The sequence below is a fragment of the Clinocottus analis genome, unplaced genomic scaffold (genome assembly GCF_023055335.1).
Source record: "Clinocottus analis isolate CAN_PGR_092001 unplaced genomic scaffold, fCliAna1.0.p SCAF_4, whole genome shotgun sequence".
Classification (NCBI taxonomy): Eukaryota; Metazoa; Chordata; class Actinopteri; order Perciformes; family Cottidae; genus Clinocottus; species Clinocottus analis.
The window spans coordinates 7092904-7111073 of NW_027176153.1; the positions used below are offsets into that span (position 1 = coordinate 7092904).

General features: G+C 40.4%; 1 protein-coding gene across 1 annotated transcript in view; it reads right to left on the minus strand.

Annotated features, from left to right (window-relative positions):
* LOC137800229 (copine-9-like) overlaps positions 1-18170 on the minus strand; it is a 72756-nt gene that overhangs the window by 21818 nt on the left and 32768 nt on the right. The window contains exons 7-14 of the mRNA XM_068597319.1: positions 7455-7518; positions 5637-5740; positions 4675-4779; positions 3272-3313; positions 2971-3046; positions 1396-1449; positions 1135-1196; positions 466-512 (exon numbers count right to left, since the gene is read on the minus strand). Of these exons, the coding sequence (XP_068453420.1) occupies positions 466-512; positions 1135-1196; positions 1396-1449; positions 2971-3046; positions 3272-3313; positions 4675-4779; positions 5637-5740; positions 7455-7518 (554 nt within the window). The remainder of the gene's footprint in view (positions 1-465; positions 513-1134; positions 1197-1395; positions 1450-2970; positions 3047-3271; positions 3314-4674; positions 4780-5636; positions 5741-7454; positions 7519-18170) is intronic.

Below are 18170 nucleotides of genomic sequence, written 5' to 3' on the forward strand. Positions count from 1 at the left end.
ATCTGCTCCCCAGTCACCATGCATGAGACTGTTACCGTGTCGCTCGTCATGTAAACGCCGCATTATAAAACGCACACGCTCACCATAATGACTGAACATTAGGACTGGGCAAAGTTGAACAAAAATTCACTTTTAATTGCATGATTTTTCTGTGATTAACTGAGATTAATCGCATTATGCGCCAAATTAAATAATCACTTCGTAGTGCACTCCGTTTCAAACAACTTGTGTAATCTCGTTCTCGTCATTCGTTGGATTCTATGACGCTGGTGGCTGCATCAATGCTGTGTAACATTAAGCCAAAATGCAACGTTAATATAAAAAAAACCATGCATTTAACGCATGATAAAATAATTGTCGGCGTTAATGGAGTGCTGCGTTAAAGCATTTTTAACGTGCCCAATCCTACTGAAAATACATGCAAGACAAAGGCATTTATCTAAAACACAACAGTACGGGACATACCATTGGATGCTGTGAAGTCTATAGCCACTGTGAAGTTGAGTTGTGTTCTGTTGCAGTGACAATGAGAATCAAAGAGGAAAAAAAAACAACAAGATCACACACTTCAGAACACTTAATACACACTCCAACGCATACACATTGATGCAATCAAGAGCAAAGCAATCAGTTTACTGGTTCACCGGAAAATTAGTGGGGCAGGACAATATTCCCCTCCGCTATCTCGAGGGCCTAATTAGGTAAAATAAATGGAACCAGTAATTAAAAGGAATTGAACTGAATAAATTAGGTATTTACAAATGAAAATGTACCCCAAAACTCATAGCCAATATGAACGTAGAGTGATGCTCACGGAGGAGCTATTGGGAAATCCAATCAAGCGTCTCCACACAAACAAATCCCTTTAGAGGACATTACATTGACTTACATTAATTTTGTGATGACTCTCACCTCCCACAACCGCTATTAGCCCAACCATTACCCGAACTTTAAACCAAGTCATCACCCTCAAATGTAATGATTTACGTTATGGGGACCTGCATTTTGTCCCCATAAGCACGGCGAGTCCCCACAATGTGATGCTGTTAACAGATTTATGCCGGCGCAACAAACAACCAGTATGGCGGCTGTTGACACTCACCACGAGAGCAGGATTATTGTTATTCAACTCACCCTCCTCGGATGAAATCCACAAAGGTATACTCGGACTCCACTTTGAAGGACAGCAGAGTAACCTGACGAACACACACACACACACACACACATACCAAGTGATAAACAGAAGGGACGGGCCAGGTAGACGGGAAGGAATAAGACAAACAGGTGGCTAGACAGCAGCGGAGTCGGCAAGAGAGAAGCGGATGGAAGTGATAATGCTACCTATGGAAATATGTAAAACATGAAATAGGACATTAAAGCTGTGGGCGTACTCACAGTTCCAGAATTGACATATTTCTTCTTTTTGCCTTTCTTCTTGGGATTTAAAACCTGCCGGCGATGGTGGAAAGCGAGTTAGTGACTGAGCGGGTACTTCATACCCTGGAACAATGTTACATGAATAATTCAACAGATTGCTGGTACTGAGAGGCCTCGAATGGGGACTGATATTATGTTTAACTGTGTTTATATAGAGAGTAGAGACAGGAAAAAGTGAGAGGTGAAGAGATTAAACCATTCATCCTTTACAAATCCGACTTAACTTTTTCTTCCCCTTTAGATTAGAGAATTCAATAATGTTTTTCTTCATTCATTATGCTGCAGTATCATTAATTGGTTAGCTTGGGGCAAATTTAAATATTCTTCGTTTCAGCCGGTTTTAATAAGCTCTGGGCATTGATGGACTTTTATTCCCAGCACAACTAATCAATAGTTCTTGTCAAGTAATAGTTTTGTTTGGACAGTTTTATTCAAAATTACGACATATTTAAACTTCAACAAGAACTTTTCTGCTGCCTTAGAAAAGTTCTTGGTCCTAATTGCCTTGCCTCATTGAATTCAAATAAAACTCTACATTGTGAAAGGGTACACTGCATTTCAATATCCAAGATATTTTTTCTGTAATTATTTTTGTGTGCTATCTGAATGTCCAGCAATGTGAGTAATCAGTGCACATGCACAAGCCCTTAGCAGAGCAGAACATGTGCAGGCAGAAAAACTACTTGGTTAGGTCTTGGAAAAGATTGGGGTTTTGGGTCATAATCATACACTGTATATAAGAAGTGGACGTAGTCATCGTGACATCACCCATTTGTTCGTGGAATGGCGTTTTGAAGCCTCCAGGTTGAAGATTTTGTCGTTGCCATCTTGTATTTTTGTAACCAATGAGCAGACGTGGCAATATTTGGACGTAGTGATGCTGTATACGTCACTGGTAGTGGCAGCGACCTGTCAATCACAGTAAACCCGCCCTAAAGCATACCCTGCTTTATGGATTGACTCTATACTTATGCTGTATGGAAGAAGAAATGAAACCAGAGATTGAGACTTAAACTCATGTTCACAATGTTTATAAATAAAAACAGAAGTAATTTTCTCAAAGACTTCGATACAATCGGAATTATTTTTGACAGAGAAGTCGCCCTTGGTGGTCAGTAGAGAGGGTGCAAGATTTAAAAAACTTCCACACAGGGGTTACAATTACTGACGTAACAAATATGTGTACTTTTGGTCTCACAAAGCGGCCTCCTGAGTGAAAGTCTTGTGTTTTTGGACCTGTACCTTCCACCCAGACCTCCACACTTTGTCGCTTTTCATGCTACTTCAACAGTCCATTACGTGGATTATCTACAAATTGATTACCTAAGTTATATACCAATTGTACTCCAATTGTACTGCAAAAAAGGATAATGGTAGGTCATGGGGATCTGTAGAGGTAGGGTGTATCCTGACAAGATTTGTCTTAAAAATGTTACATTTGACTTAGTGGTTGGAACCTCAGCTTGTATCCTAAAAGAAAAAAGGTAACAAAAGCATTGAGAAACAACAAACCACCCCCATGTCACGTCTCACCTCATAGACATTGAACTGGTTCTGCCCCCGAGACAACTCTCTGTAGCTGGTGGTGAACTCGCCGATGAAGTCATGGCTGCAAAACACCCACAAAGACGGTTGAGCATGAACGCAGATTTCATAATCGGAGAGAAAATGGTCTTAGTCTCCATCAGTCTTTTCTACGAATCATTTGTTTCTGTCAATTTCATTGTATCTTCTAATATATGTACACAAGACGTTTGCTCCTCTTCTGACATTTGAAAGACCTCAATATGCGTCACGGGGCCACAGTGAGTGGTTGCCCACAGAAATCTTTTACCTTCCGTCCCGATCCCAGTCAAAGACATCTACCTTCACGGTCCTGAAATAGACAGAGGATATTTTAATTCTGGAGGTTTGCTCTATATTAGATCACGTACTTTCAATAAAACGAGAACCTGAAATTCGTTTCAATTGAAAAAAGGGTGTGTAGACTTAATTGCTTGCACACCATTCAAACTAAAACTTTACAACCTTTGTGATTTAATGTCATGCTAGCGCGACACACGGGTCATGGCAAACGGGTCATGGCACGTGGGTCATGGCACACTGGTCAAGGAGGCCATTTTGAATAGTGAGACCCTACGATAATTAACAAAAAGCAAGGAGAAGTAGAGGATAATTGCTCCCTAGTTTTCGCAAAAGTGGCACTCTATGCACTTCTGCATGGAGCGTTCATCTGGCAGCAAATGGCTGGCACAGCCGCTGAGCACAGTCCAACCTTTCATAACAGAGTGCTGCGTGAAAACTGAGTCAGTCTCAATAACACCAGTGCTGGTCCCTGGGACACCGTGACCGACTGCTGGCATTATTCTGACCGCCCCAGCAACAGGTAATCCACATAGGAGTCTGCTTGTGCCCTTCCCCTGCAGACATGTTTAACTACGTTCAAATATTCTGTTACGGTTAATAAGTTATTTAACACGTTGTGATCAGGGTTTTTTTCGTTAGAGGAAATATTGGAGGGATAAAATCATACATATTTGATCCGGATGAGTCACCTCAAGACCAAAATCTGGGACGAGCAGACGCATCAGAATTAAGCATTAAAATAAAGTGTGGTGTTGTTATGTGTTTATGTTGTTTGTTAGCTTACACCTGCACATTAAAGTTACCATCTTTAATTGTTGGTTGTTTTACAATGTAACTGGTAAGGGTAGTTAGCTTCATTTATTAGTGTATGTTGTGTGTTAGCTTTTTAGCTTGTACCTGGTAAGTGAAGTTACTGTCTTTGATTGTTTTAGAATGTAAATGGTAACGGTAGTTAGCTTTTATTAGTGTTTGTTCTATGTTAGCTTGTTAGCTTGGGAGCTTGTAACTTTTAAGTGAAGAGTGCTTTATTATCGTACTTTATGTGATCATGTTGTTTGTTAGCTGTGGCTGAAACCAAATCAACTTTTCATGTTCACATTCTCATGTTGTGTTCACTAAAAATATCCATCCATCCATTTTCAGCCGCTTATGCAGCAGGCAGACCCAGGCTTCCCTCTCACCCGCTATTTATGAGAACAGTGTGTCAGTAGAAAAATGAGAAAACACCGCTCTCGTGACAAACTTTGTACAGATACAAGACAGTACGGATAAATGTCATCATCGTCTTAATAGCAATTAAAAATCTTATCATGACATTTTATGAGCTATATATTTCTTTACATAACAGAGTTGTGCTAAAAGTTCTCTGACCTGTCGTAGTCGCCGTTGCAGAGAGCTCTAACGGGGATGGTGAAGGGCTGCCACACAGGATTCAATGTGTTCTTGATCACCTCCGTCTTGTGGCAGATGGTGAACCTGCCAGCAAAATAACACACAGGGCCACTAAAGGGAAAGCATGTTCATATCGCCTGTGAAGATAATCCCACATCACTTATCAGCAGCTTAATTTGCAGGTTGTTGTGTCATTTTAGTGTCACGTTTGAATTTTTTTCTTTTCTTACATCTGTTCAAGTATATCTGGCGGACATGACAGAATTGCAGATTTTATGACTAGTACAAAAAAGAAATGGCAGAAGGTGGTAGCAATCTTCAGTGTTGAGAAAAGCCTCAGTGGTCGGTGTCACATGACTCACATCGCACACAAAAAGAGATTTATATGGGAAACCAGATGATGTTACTTCCATGAACATGTGTTTTCGTTACCTTCAAAGTGCTCAGAAAGTTTAATTAATTATCTAATAAATATAAATATTGTTTTCAGGTTGTTCTTGATGTCCAACAACATCAACTTGGCTTGTATAAAGATCATAGGGATAAATGATCAGAGGCAAAAATATTTTCAAAACCCCCCCAAAAAATATCGCAGTTGCCAGGTTGTTTTGAAAATATATTTTTTAAAGGTTTCAGCTTCCTGTGGTTCACTTTATGGATTAATAAAAAAAACTTTATGACGTGTATCTCAAACCGACCTTTGAAAGATGAACAAGTCAGTCTAAAGTGAGTCAAAATAAAAGTACGGCATTTTTCATGATATTTTTCTTCTTGAAACATCAGATATTGGTTTAAAACTCTTGGCAACAATGTGAAAAGCTCTTTAATGTTTTGTTTTTAGACGGCTCACATCGGGCTTCAATGTTTATTTCAACATGCACTCTGTTCCCGTTTGTTCAGAGTGCCTTATCTACTCATATCTGACGAGTGCTCAGACTCACGTTCCATCCTCATTACTCCGGTAGAAAACCAGGAAGGGGTCCGACTTGCCAAAAAAGTCTTTTTTGTCCAGCTTGTTGGCACACAACTGCATGGTGGCAATATCCTGAGAGAGAAGACAAGCACTTTTTAGTGGAACATCAATTCAAAAAACAAATAATTTCTAAGTCAGCAATTTGTCTTCTTTGCAATCTAATTTGTCATGGAACAGAGACTCCTTCACAATGCAAAGTGATTGGTGAAAGCGCTTTGCGGCCATGCGATCGTGGATCAGAATCCCAAACAAGAGCGTTCGGATAGGCTTAATTAACCGAAGCATACATAGACTGCAGTGATTTGAATCCAGCGTTTCTTTAAAATTACACATTCCCTGGTGGGAGGAACATATTTTATTATGGGCTGCCTGTAATATAGTCAGAGGGAATGGCTTCATACATATGAATACATGGGCGCAGCAGTTAATGAGAAACTCTTTAATTCTGCTTCTGTATTGAAATGCCTGTGATGGTAATGGAGGGAACGGAGGATGGAAGGGAAGATGGATGGATGGTTGGATGGATCTATTGATTGATTGCTCTTAATGAGACACTTTAGTCATTGCCTCCAGTAGGAAGGCATCTTGGGAAACCTATGCCTGTCATTGACAGATAGGGTTTGTCAGCCCAGACGCGCACATGCACTCGCACACACATACACGGCACTTATCAAAATTTCTGACGAGCATTTGGATCTTGTCAAGAGCAAAACCTTTCAGAGAAATGATGGAAACCATAACCAGGATAAGCCTGTTCACATAATGGTCTCTGGAGTGCACACACACAACCTTGTATTTCTAACTTTGTGAGGACCATCATTGAAACCATGCATTTGGTAGCCAGGTACCCTAATCAGAAACACCACGGCTAACTGCCTGACCCCAACCTTTACCTTAACCATAAACGTAACCTTAAAACAAGGTCTGGACCCTCAGGCCCATCTCCAACCGAGATGTCCTTATTTCTTAAGTATTTCCTAATTTTTCAGTTGTAAGCCTCCAATTAGTCCTCACAAGGATATATGTGCGAGTCCCTCTCTCACGCTTACTTACACACACGCATGCGCGCACACACACACACACACACACACACACACACACACACACACACACACACACTACTTTCCTACATCTCTAACAGTGGAGCATGCTAGTCCATCTAAGTGAGGACTACTATTTTTTGATAATTTTATTAAAAAATAAATACATAATAATAATAGAAAATGTACTATAACTGTAAATGTGCTTTTTTAATTGCCAAGCGGTGACTTAAGTCCTTGAGTGATATCTACTTATCAAAGAGGGTACCTCCATAATTTACCAATTAATTAAATTAATTATCTGATCAACAAAAAAAATCTGTAATACAAATATTACCAAAAGCACACAGAGACACACACATGCACACACACACACACACACACACACACACACACACACACACACACACACACACACACACACACACACACACACACACACAGATATATAAACAAATGGAATTCTCTGTCTGTATGTGACTACCTGATTGATTGTAATATATTATTGTGGCAGGGGAATGGACAAATTGGAAGTGAAAAATGACTTTGTTTAAAGCTGGAAACGATTTTGACAGTTCATTTTTTTACCAATTTAGAGCGTCTGAAAAACTCAACATTCTAAATTGATCAACAAGAAGAAGCTTAACTTACAGTTTACAGTACCAGTGCAAATGAAACATGCAGACTATACTCAGGTTGTATGCATGTTTTACAGTATGTGTGTGTGTGTGAGTGTGTATACTGACCCTGCAGTTACTGAGCTCCTCTGCAGCGAAGATAATGACTCCACACTTCTTTCCTGGAATCCCACTTAGGGAAAAAGTAGAAACAGAGAGACAGACTGAGAAAGCAGGTAATTGTGGCACGTCATGAATAATACAATTGGCAAGCAGATGTCATTCATAACTACAAGCCGTTACTGAAATAGGTGACAGCAGCCCAGCATGCAGATTGTCATATTTAAAATTTGCAGGCCGGCAGCTTTTGAGCACAGTGAAGTCAGTTCAACTTCGAAGCATTGATTTTATAATGAATTATATTTTAATTCATTTTTTTAACAATCACATTTAATTAAAAATAAAACCCTGGCACATTACACAAATCCTGTCCATCTTAAACAGATTTTGGACACACCCTTCGAAACACCCATCAGGCCTGATAGCTCAATCACAGTGGATTGGAAGGGCTTTCAGTGTGTGCTAAAGCGACTACCGTGATAATGAACATCAAACATCTCCTCAAAATAGCCTGTAAAGCGTTAGTTACTCAATAAAACGACTCACTTTCTACCGGGGTAATTGCTCTGAGCACAAATGCTGGCAGATAGCTATGACAACAATCTAATTTGGCCACTGAGGAGCTCCACTGTAGCAGATGGAGGTATACTGCCTTGCTTAAGGGCACCTCAGAGGTGGTAACAATGGAGGGGCATCTTGTGTACAGATTTGAAATCTTCCAGTCCAGCAAATCAAGCCAACAACTGAGACAGATGGTGTGCTGCATGGTGTTAAAAATGGGATATTTACAAGCTAGAGTAATGAATTTAAAATGAACCTTTTGCAATGTTTGCTGCATGGTAGCCAGAAGATTTTTATAGATTAGATAGTCTTACAGCTGACGCCGTCAAACCGTTTACTGTTTGCTATATTGGGTTCTGGGCAAAAGCGCACTGTCAAACTTGAACATGCCTTTTCCTTTGCTGTGCAGTGAGATGGGACAACAAACATCAAGACCCAAATATCTAATTCTGTGTTTCCGATGTATGCGGGACTTCCACAACCCGAATCAGAATCAGAAACTTTTTATTGCCACGTGAGTTAGTACAAACGAGGAATTTGTCCTGGCGGAAGGTGCATCACAACACAACAACAACAACAACAACAACAACAACAAAGAAGAGAAACTAAAATTTGGATAAAAACAAGTAATAAGTAAGTAAATGAGTAAGGTGCAGTAATATGCAGTAAATAATTAGCGAGGCAATTAAAAAATAAAAAACAAAGGGGTAACGATCAATAATAATAACAATAATAATAGTAAAGGTAAAGTGCACAAAATGAGGCTTTAAATGTGTGGAGGGATGTGCAGGGGAGAGCAGGGAGGGAAGGGAAGGTCCTGGGGGAGACAGAGTCAGTCAGTGGGGGACCGGCTCTGTTGATGAGCCCGACTGCTGCTGGGTAGAAACTGTTTGTGTGGCGGGAGGTCTTGGTCCTGATGGACCTCAGCCTCCTGCCAGAGGGAAGGGACTCACAGAGTTCATGTCCAGGGTGGGACACGTACGAAGCAGCAATAGTGGTTATTTCCACCATAATAAATGATGGAAAGAAATGGCCAAAAGTATCAAAAGGTCCTCTGTACCGCCTGTTGACCGTAGCTACATGGAGGTAAGCCCCTCCTTCTCTCTGGAGTTAGTTTAACTAAGGTATCGTTGGGGTTTATTTGCGTCACTCGCCCAAGGCTTTGCATATGGTGTGAAAACAACACAAGAACAAGGTGAAATGTCTGATGTAAAAGGGCCTGTTGCATCAAGAGCAGGACTGTGTTGACTGCGTGCTTGTGGACGAATAACAAAAAAAATAAAAAAATCGAGAAGAGCTTACAAAACCTCTGTGTACAAAAACATCATGTAGTTTTTAATGATACATAAAAAAGAAACAAATAGGGCAATTACATATTTACTCCAGGGGTTCAGGCAGAGTTTCCCCTATATCGGAGGTTTAATAAAAACAAAGGAAAAGATTTGGTTTTAATCAAATCAATTGGCTTCCTGAGCAGGATACAATCTTATAAAATGTGTGATGTAATAAAGGGACGTGTTATAGCGCGTTGATATTATTCATGTCGAACAACCGCTTTTAATCTTATTAGATCATATCATTTTTGTGTGTAATATTCAGTATTCCTAATGTTCCAAATCCGAGGAATGACTCACACAAGAACACACATGTATACATCCCTTTCATCACACCATCAGTTTTTTTCAACAATGTATTTACGGTTGTCTTTTTTCCTTTTTCTTTTGTTTCCCTCCCATTTAAACTCAAATAAATGTTATGTCTTGAGACGGAACTGACTGCGATGAAATAAAAAATGAAGTGAACCGTGACAAAAGTGGGAGGAATTGAAGAGAAAAAATAGAGTGGATGTCCCGAAGAGTAGACTGAGCGGAAAAGAAAGAGAGGAACGGATTGGGAGCGAGAGAAGAAAAACGAGGGGGGGGGGGGGCCTTGTGACAGTCGGGGCCACGCTTTGCTGCCGCCTCATCATACCTTCCTGAATCACAAAATGAGGTTAAAGAGATGAAGTAGATAGAGGGAAAGGGGGGTGAGAATGAAAAAGAGGCTTGACAGACAGATGAGTGATGGGAAAAGCAGCCTTTCCCTTTGATGTTCGCAACAGTTGTACACAGAACATAGGTTACCGACAATAATATACATATATTAGATGGTTTTCCTTAAGATATGCTGGAACGAAAATAGGAACTTAGCACTAGAATCCTTGTTATGTGGGGCTTTCATGTGCTGGTGCCAGGCACTGACATCTGAGCACTGAAAATCTCGGATAAGATAGCTTTGATTTCTTAAAAGGATGCTTCTCAGGCTAGTGATTGACAGACTCGTGGCCACCGGTTTATCTTCAAGCCTCTAAACACCCACACAGGTGTTTTCAGTTAATCTGGTTGATCAGCTCTCTTGTCAGGACTGCGTGGGCGAGTGCGGACTCAAACGAAGATGGGCCAATCCTGATGTAGCATCGGCCAGCGTTGTTTTGTGGTCTTGGAGCCATTGTCATGGTTAAACGTTGTGGAACTAGTTTTAGTGTTTTTGACTGAATGTGTTTTTGTAACAGTGAATACCGGTGGCTACATCTTCCATTGGGAACTAAAAACACATCTTTTTCAACTACACCTTGAATAGGCAAGGTAGCGCTGTAGTAGCACTTTAGTAGCACTTAAATGGCACTTACTGATAGCACTTTGTCAGAGCCACCAACTCTCACGCTTTCGCCGTGTGACACATGCTTTTTCATGTTTTCACACGCTCACACAACCAATATCTCGCGCCAAAAAAAAAGCCTGGGGCGCGTTCGTTCCTTTTCAAACTCCCCGATGATAGGTAGCGCTAAGGAGCGCATCTGTAAACCTATTCGCTGCATAGACATCCTGTTTACCCCAAACAGACACAGTCGCGGGACTGTGACAGAGAGGAGCAGAGAGACGGAGGTATCGGGGCTCTCAAGTCTCACGCATTGAACGTGATTGATCGCATTGAACGTCACTCAATGGTCTTAAGCCACGCCCTCCCGACACACAGCTGTTCGCGGCGGCGCGCATTTCTCGTCGTCTTTTATTAAATCAGCTAATCACGCATACTTTGACTACTTTGGTTAGTTAGCATAAGAGGAAAACAAAGCTGTAAAGTCCTTAACTATGCGCTGCCATCTGGACGCTTCAAGTTTCTGAGATTTAAATTCCTCGAACTTTTGAACCCCAACCCAATGTTATTGCAATATCAACACTGTTACTCCAAATTGACCCAGACAGTGTATTATTGAGACCTAGTGAATAAATACACTTCATTATATGCACCGTAATCGCACCGGCAGCCGAATGTAATTGTATCGGGCCCATTTAGCACCGTCATTGTAGATCCATTTGAAGTGCTTGTTTTTTCCGCTGAAAGACACTAAGCCCATAATAAAACTCTGAGCCTGACACCATTATGGAAAGTGTATCGCTGAGACAACAATGGAAATACAACTGCCAGCTGGGCAGAATTTGTTGCGTTAATACTCCAGAAGGCGCAGCTCAGTGTCATCTAAGAATTCTCAATGTCATGGCTGAATAGTTCGATGATTTCAAAAATGTGGATCAGGTCTTTGAATTGGCACGGATCTGAAGCAGTTTTATGTAACAGCGCGACAACGGCGTCTTGTCATCGTGAACTCGTCGTTTGTGTCCCCAAACTGTTGTGCTCTCCATCAACATTTGTTTTTTTTACACAGCGGGTACAACATCTGCCATCAAAACTTACGCTCAAAGAACATTAGCAGAGCACGAGAACAGAGGACGAACTACAACCATGTCTGCTTTTTAAAAGAAAATTGAGAGACATCCATTTGTTTCCACTTCTGACAGCTCCAGTGCCAGCGAAGTCAAATTGTACGGCACGCTCACAATGTGTTTCGTCCTTTATATCCAGACACCTCTTCACACATGCACACATCATACATGAATGCACGTGTGCAGATGTCTGTAAAATAGTAATATTCACATTGACTTCATGGGCACAGCACACGTTGCTGCATTAAACAACGGTTCAGAGCACGCCATTTCAAAGTTGATTTGTAATTCAGTTCAGCTTGATTTGAATAATGTAAGTACGAGAGTAAGACTAAAAAAAAAAAAAGCTTCCGTTTTTGGGTTTTCCATTATAAGTAATTATTCTCTTTCATAGCGGCCCTCTTTGTGCTTTTTGTGGAGTCATTTTGTCTCATTTTCATCTGCCGCTTTGTGCCCAAATTCAGGGGAGGGGCGGGGTGGAGTGCCCGAGGCAAAGCCAGGAGGCAGAGCCGTCGTACGCTAACCCGGAATATTTCCGCCGCGTCTTAGCCACGATGAAGCAGAATGCAGAATCACAGCCCCACCGCGGGACCGTTGGCACCAGCTGATGTAGCTTTGACACAAGAGAAGGAGCAGAGGGAGAAAGACGACTGACAGAGAGGGAAACAAAAGCCACCATGTATGTTTCGTTGATTCAAGGACACGGAGGCAAGAGAAAGGGAGCGGAGAAAAGAAAGTCTGTCGGCCACCCTCACCTCGTTTTCCATGACGTAGTTTTATTAAATCGACGGATTCTCCCGCTCACGCCAGCTGTGGCAGAGCAGCTACAGCGCGAGAATTATTTATGAATTTATCTACGGTGTGTCAAAGTGCAAGCCCAGCCAGCCATCCCACCGGATGCAAGAACTGCCTGGACATATAATAATAATAATGGCATTCTGCTCCTCTGATAAATTATGAGAGTACTTAGCCTGTTCTGTTTCTCATGAGGAAATGCATACGGTGGCCACTGAGGCTTATTAGACATTTTTACATTGCTGTGAGCTTGAGTTGTAGGATGTCAAAGAAACAGCAGTCATACTTAATGTATCGCTTTTGAATATTCTGTCCAAATCTTCCACAATAACTATGCAAAACACCATCAAAGTGCAGGCAGCTGTGAGCGATATCCTGAGCTGTTCACCGCTCAGGGGAAACACAACAGGCTGGGGCCGCCATCTGCTATTAATGAAGTGAAATGAAGTGTAGTCTCTTGACAGAACACTGGTTAACCTCAGGGTCACAGCTACCATTTGAAAGGTTCACGGACTGCCATGCGTGGGCTTACTGGCCTCCTTGTTCTTTCTTTCTTGGAAGCTACCCAACAGTAATTTCTCAGGCCAGGCTCCGTGACTCAACATGGTGATCAAACATGGACGACTCAGTGTGCAAATATTTCATCCTGACGAAACAATGCAGAATGTGATTTCCCTGATTAGCTCGTTGCGGTGAGACGTTATTTCCCTGGCTTGTTTGCAATGGAAGCAATACAAAATCTCCTGGCCTGAAGTTAAAAACGTGTTCCTATTGTTATCCATCACTTTTGTTAGAAAACTTCCATACTTAACTTTCTCCATCAGTTATGTAGTAATCAGGTATTTTAGGTAACAATCACACTTCACTATCACAAATAATTGTCAGTATAGGCTACAGGACTGAGTTAGTTTTTTTTAGAAACAGAATGGTTGATAACTACTGACAGGTTTTGGCTAAAAAAAAACAAACACAACCAGAAAACACCCATGAGACGTGGTTGGAAGTCCTGGGTTTGTAGGTCTCATACACTTTTTCTTAACCTGTCATGAAACTAGACTTTAAAATAACACATTTTTCAAAGTTACAAAGCATGTGGAAAATAATACAATAAAGATGTCTCCCATTTTAAAGATGAAAAGGTCAAAGTACAAGAAACATACAAAGTATTAAAACAATATTTCTCATGAGAAAATGTTTTAATAAGGAATTACATAAGGAGGGTTTTATCAAACAGGAAGTGTGTAATTACCACGCGGGAGAGGAGGTCATGTGCCCTCCCCCTATGTATGGACAATTCTCATGCAATATCAGTAGCTAACCAAACACCATCACCAGATCCTCTATGAGAAAGTTTAGTTATTCAGTGGTCATCTCCAGCTTCAAATTGCAAAAATAAATCATGGTTGGCTGACTTTACTGCTCCTACCAGTCTCACTAATGAAGCTAGAGCAAAAGATCAACCGAGAAGGTCAGCTCACCTTGGACTTCTCTTTTAAAAACAACTTCTTCATATAACATTCTCCCTGTGCTCAGCCCCTAACCACTAAACTCATTTATTATGCATTATTATTCAGTCAGTGCAACTCCTGTCTATGTCTGTTACTCAGTTGTTTGTTTGTAGCTCTTCTTCTAAGGCTGTTCTTGAACCAATTATGTACTCCTTGCCATAAAGTAGAAACACTACATCCTCATTACCCGATCTTTAAATGTGCTGCAATTTCTCCCCCTCCAATGCACCCACACGGAAACTGAAAGTTGTCTCTGGATCCAACAAACATGTCTTCATGAGGTGTTTCTCACATATTAAGTATATTAGTTCACAATGTTAAGCATGTGTACCAATGTTAACCATGGATGAACCTCTTCTATCAAGATACCAAACAAAAAGCTGCACCCTACCCAACCCTAACCATTAATGCCGAACCTTAACCAGTCAAGGTCAAAGCCCAAGTTCTACCATTCAAGGACAATGCCTAACCTTAACCATTCAAGGTCAATGCCCGACCTAAACCATTAAAGGTCAATGCCCAAGTTCTACCATTCAAGGACAATGCCTAACCTTAACCATTCAAGGTCAATGCCCGACCTAAACCATTAAAGGTCAATGCCCAAGCTCTACCATTCAAGGACAAAGCCTAAACCCAATCATTGAACGTTAATTCCCAACCTTAACTTTTCAAAACCAAACCAAACAATTTGAGATGAATACCTAACCTTAACAGTTTGAGGTCAATGTCCAACCTTTTCAGATCGATGTCCAATCTTAACCATACCAAGCTCAATTTCCAACTATAACATTAACATTCCAGGTCAATGCCTCACTTCAACCACTTGGCAAGCGTCTTGTAGTGGTTTACCTCCTAGACTGTGTAACATCAACTCTTGCGGAGATTCTCCTTCTATTGCTTGTTTTCAGCTTTAATGTTGTTAAAGCGAGCGCGTTTTTAAAAGTCAGTTCAAAGTGTATCTGTTGGAAGGCGTCAGCACTAAAAGTGTTCATAAAGTTTAACCTGCGGTAGTTTCTGATTGCTAGAGTAACAGATGGAAAACTGAAACATCTGTCAAACTGCCAAGAATCACAGCAACCACAGATGACGCCGACCTCGAAATGAAGATTGCTAATCTCTAGAGAAAAATATTCTTTCGACTTCCAAGAGTGAGACTATGTGGAATTCATGTTTCATTTCACTGGATCTAGTAAAGGATAGTGGTGCTGAGAAGCCCCCATGCCAGGAGCCACTTGCCATTGTTGTAAATGTGCACCCATGGAAACAGGTTGACAATTTATTTCTGTGTCAGAAAGCAGATCAAGTATGAAATTTGATTGTGGTCTATAAATTCCATGCCGACCAGCAATAATTACCAAGCTGCTGATGATAAAGTCGTTATTCAACTGCCACGACACGTCGACCAAAATAGAGACAACTGAAAGTCAATGACAGCAGCTGGGAACAGATTTCATTACATTTTTTAATCACCGAGAAGGTTAGAAGAAACAAAAAGTTGTCATTCAATTAAGGAAAAAAGGCATCTGTTACAAGATCTGGATTAGCTGCACGTGTGTTTACAGTTTTTTTTTCAGGCGCTACCAAGCGTTTGTCCAACCAGTGGTCACATTTTTAAAACTCTAAACACAATTAGCACAGCTTTGTTTTTTTTGTGGCCATACCAGCCACACATTTCATGTTGTTTTCAAACAATATGCAGTCAGTGAACACATTTCCACAATGCTTACATTTTCTTAACAGATAAGCTATACCTCCCAACAAAATCATGGATTGTTTTTGTATTATTTACAAATGTTAACACACAAGATCCCACAATGGCAAAAACAATATTCAAAACCTTAGACACAGTCTAAAAACCTTTTCTGCAAAGATATCAGTTCTAAACCAATATATCTCAGCTGATAATAAAAAAAACAATTGAATCACAACAAGTATTGCATTTTACATGTGTTGTTTCTATTCTCAAATGACATGCCAATACGGCCATACAGTAATGCATATGTTGAATGTTTTTGTCCCTCTAAAGAATGCAACGTCTTCGTCCCTCTGGGGGAAGAGAAAAGCTCTTCACGAATGATCAAGAGCTTGCTATTGTAGAACTGGTTGTTGCAAATAATGCAATAAAACTGCATGACATTCAAAGTAGAATTGTGGAGGATCATGAGATATCTGACATTATCGATGGCATCAGCCTCACATCCATTACGCGGACATTGTCCAAACACAGCGTGCGGATGAAGCAGCTCTACACTGTTCTCTTTGAGAGGAACGGTGAGAGAGTCGAGGAGCTACGACGACAATATGTCCAGGTGTTCAATTCAATGTCCAGACTAGCTTTTCACTGGAATGCTTTTGAATGTGAACATTACATGTGGACATACAGTTCCCAACCAAGAAATTTAGTGTAAAAACAGTGGATTGCATGTTTTGCAAGCAAATACCTGTAAAACTGAAACATAAAAGTCTATGCCTTTTTTGTAATGTCAGCAATAGCCAGTATTTTGAAACCTGGTGTACTTTGATTGACTGCAAGGACCTTGTGAAGTAAAGACAAGAGTTATTAATAGACAGAATAATTTCATTTTGAGTCAGATTTCCAGTGTTTTGGTAAAGTTAGTGTGTGCAGAGAAAAATGTGTTCTATTTTGAAATGAAGAGTTAGTATATATTTAACAAAATGTGTTTTTGAGAAGAAAATTATCCATTTGGCCAATTGTGGTTTGTAGATGTGCGTCTGTGATAAGAGTTTAGAAAAAGTATCTCAAGTATGGGTAAGTGCTTGTTAACGATTGAAAAAAACGTTAAGCTTCTAAAACTCAAAAGAAATGTATAAATATGGCTGCGCATAAAACAGATGCTTCTATTGAACATTGTCTGAGCCACAGAAAGCGCTTTAAGTGCTTTGCATCGTCACTATTATTTTTATGTTTATTATATTTATGGCTTTAAATTTTCATTTTGGTTTGACACTTTAAATTGCAGGTAGACAGACAACATATTGTATCGTGTCACATACCTGGGTAAATATTGGCATTATCAAATTATTAGAAAAGCCAACAGCCAAATGTTTTACGCTGTCTTTGAAAGAGTTGTCTCCCGATGTCCATTCTCAGGATGTTATCTAAAAACTCTGTCTTTCTACTCCATATCCTTTGTTGTCGCAACAAGTGGTGTTGCGAACAGATTGGTGTTGTCTGTATCTGTGAGTGTTGCCTAACAACTTTGTCGTGATATTTGCCAAGATGCTCAAACCTGGCAAGCATGAAACTAGCTCTGAGCTTCCCAAACAGAGCCAATTGCAAACATATCTTTGGTTTGCCAGATAAAGTAACAGCTAATTCTTGCCCAGTCTGAAGAGACACGTTTGAAAAACTCTGAGCTGATTCATTTGTGAAGTTTGCTTTTTTTCCAATGGCGACATTGGAGCTGATTAAAAAAAGTTTCCTCTTGCAAACGTATTCTTCACACATTTTCAACTCCGAATGATGCCGAGGATACCTATATTTTAATTACATTTGCAGCACGGGCAAGATTAAATTTATTAATATATTTAACTTTCAGCCTGAGAAAGTTTACAGTTGCTGCAGAAGAAGAGCAGCAGCAGTGGCAGAAGGGTTTTGTCTTTCTGCCTGTCACAGCAGAGCAATCCAGATGAGACCTAAACCGCCATACCAGATGGCAGGTGACGCTTCTGTGGGACGCAGAACACAGGGGACAGACGGTGACGCCACTGGTTTGTGTGTGTCTGCGTGAAGGAAGATCGAGTTAGGAATAGAGAGATTTGACATAACTTTTACTGTTAAGACTGGAGGTTATATTTCGGACTAAAATTCAAAACTCACAAAATAAACCCCTTGAGTCTTTTACTGGGTATCTGGTAAGCCTACTGGCAACTGAAAACAACTTAGTTATAAATTAAACATATGGTAAAGGTTAATTAGTGACCATGAAATCCATCAGTACGTCCTCCAACTAGCTTCTATAGCAGAAACTTTGGGCTATCTTTTTAAGCTTGACGTCCAGCTCAGCTAACTCTTTCACCTTGACAACTTCACATAATTATATGATGAGTGACAGAACAGCAGCTGGCAAAGAAAT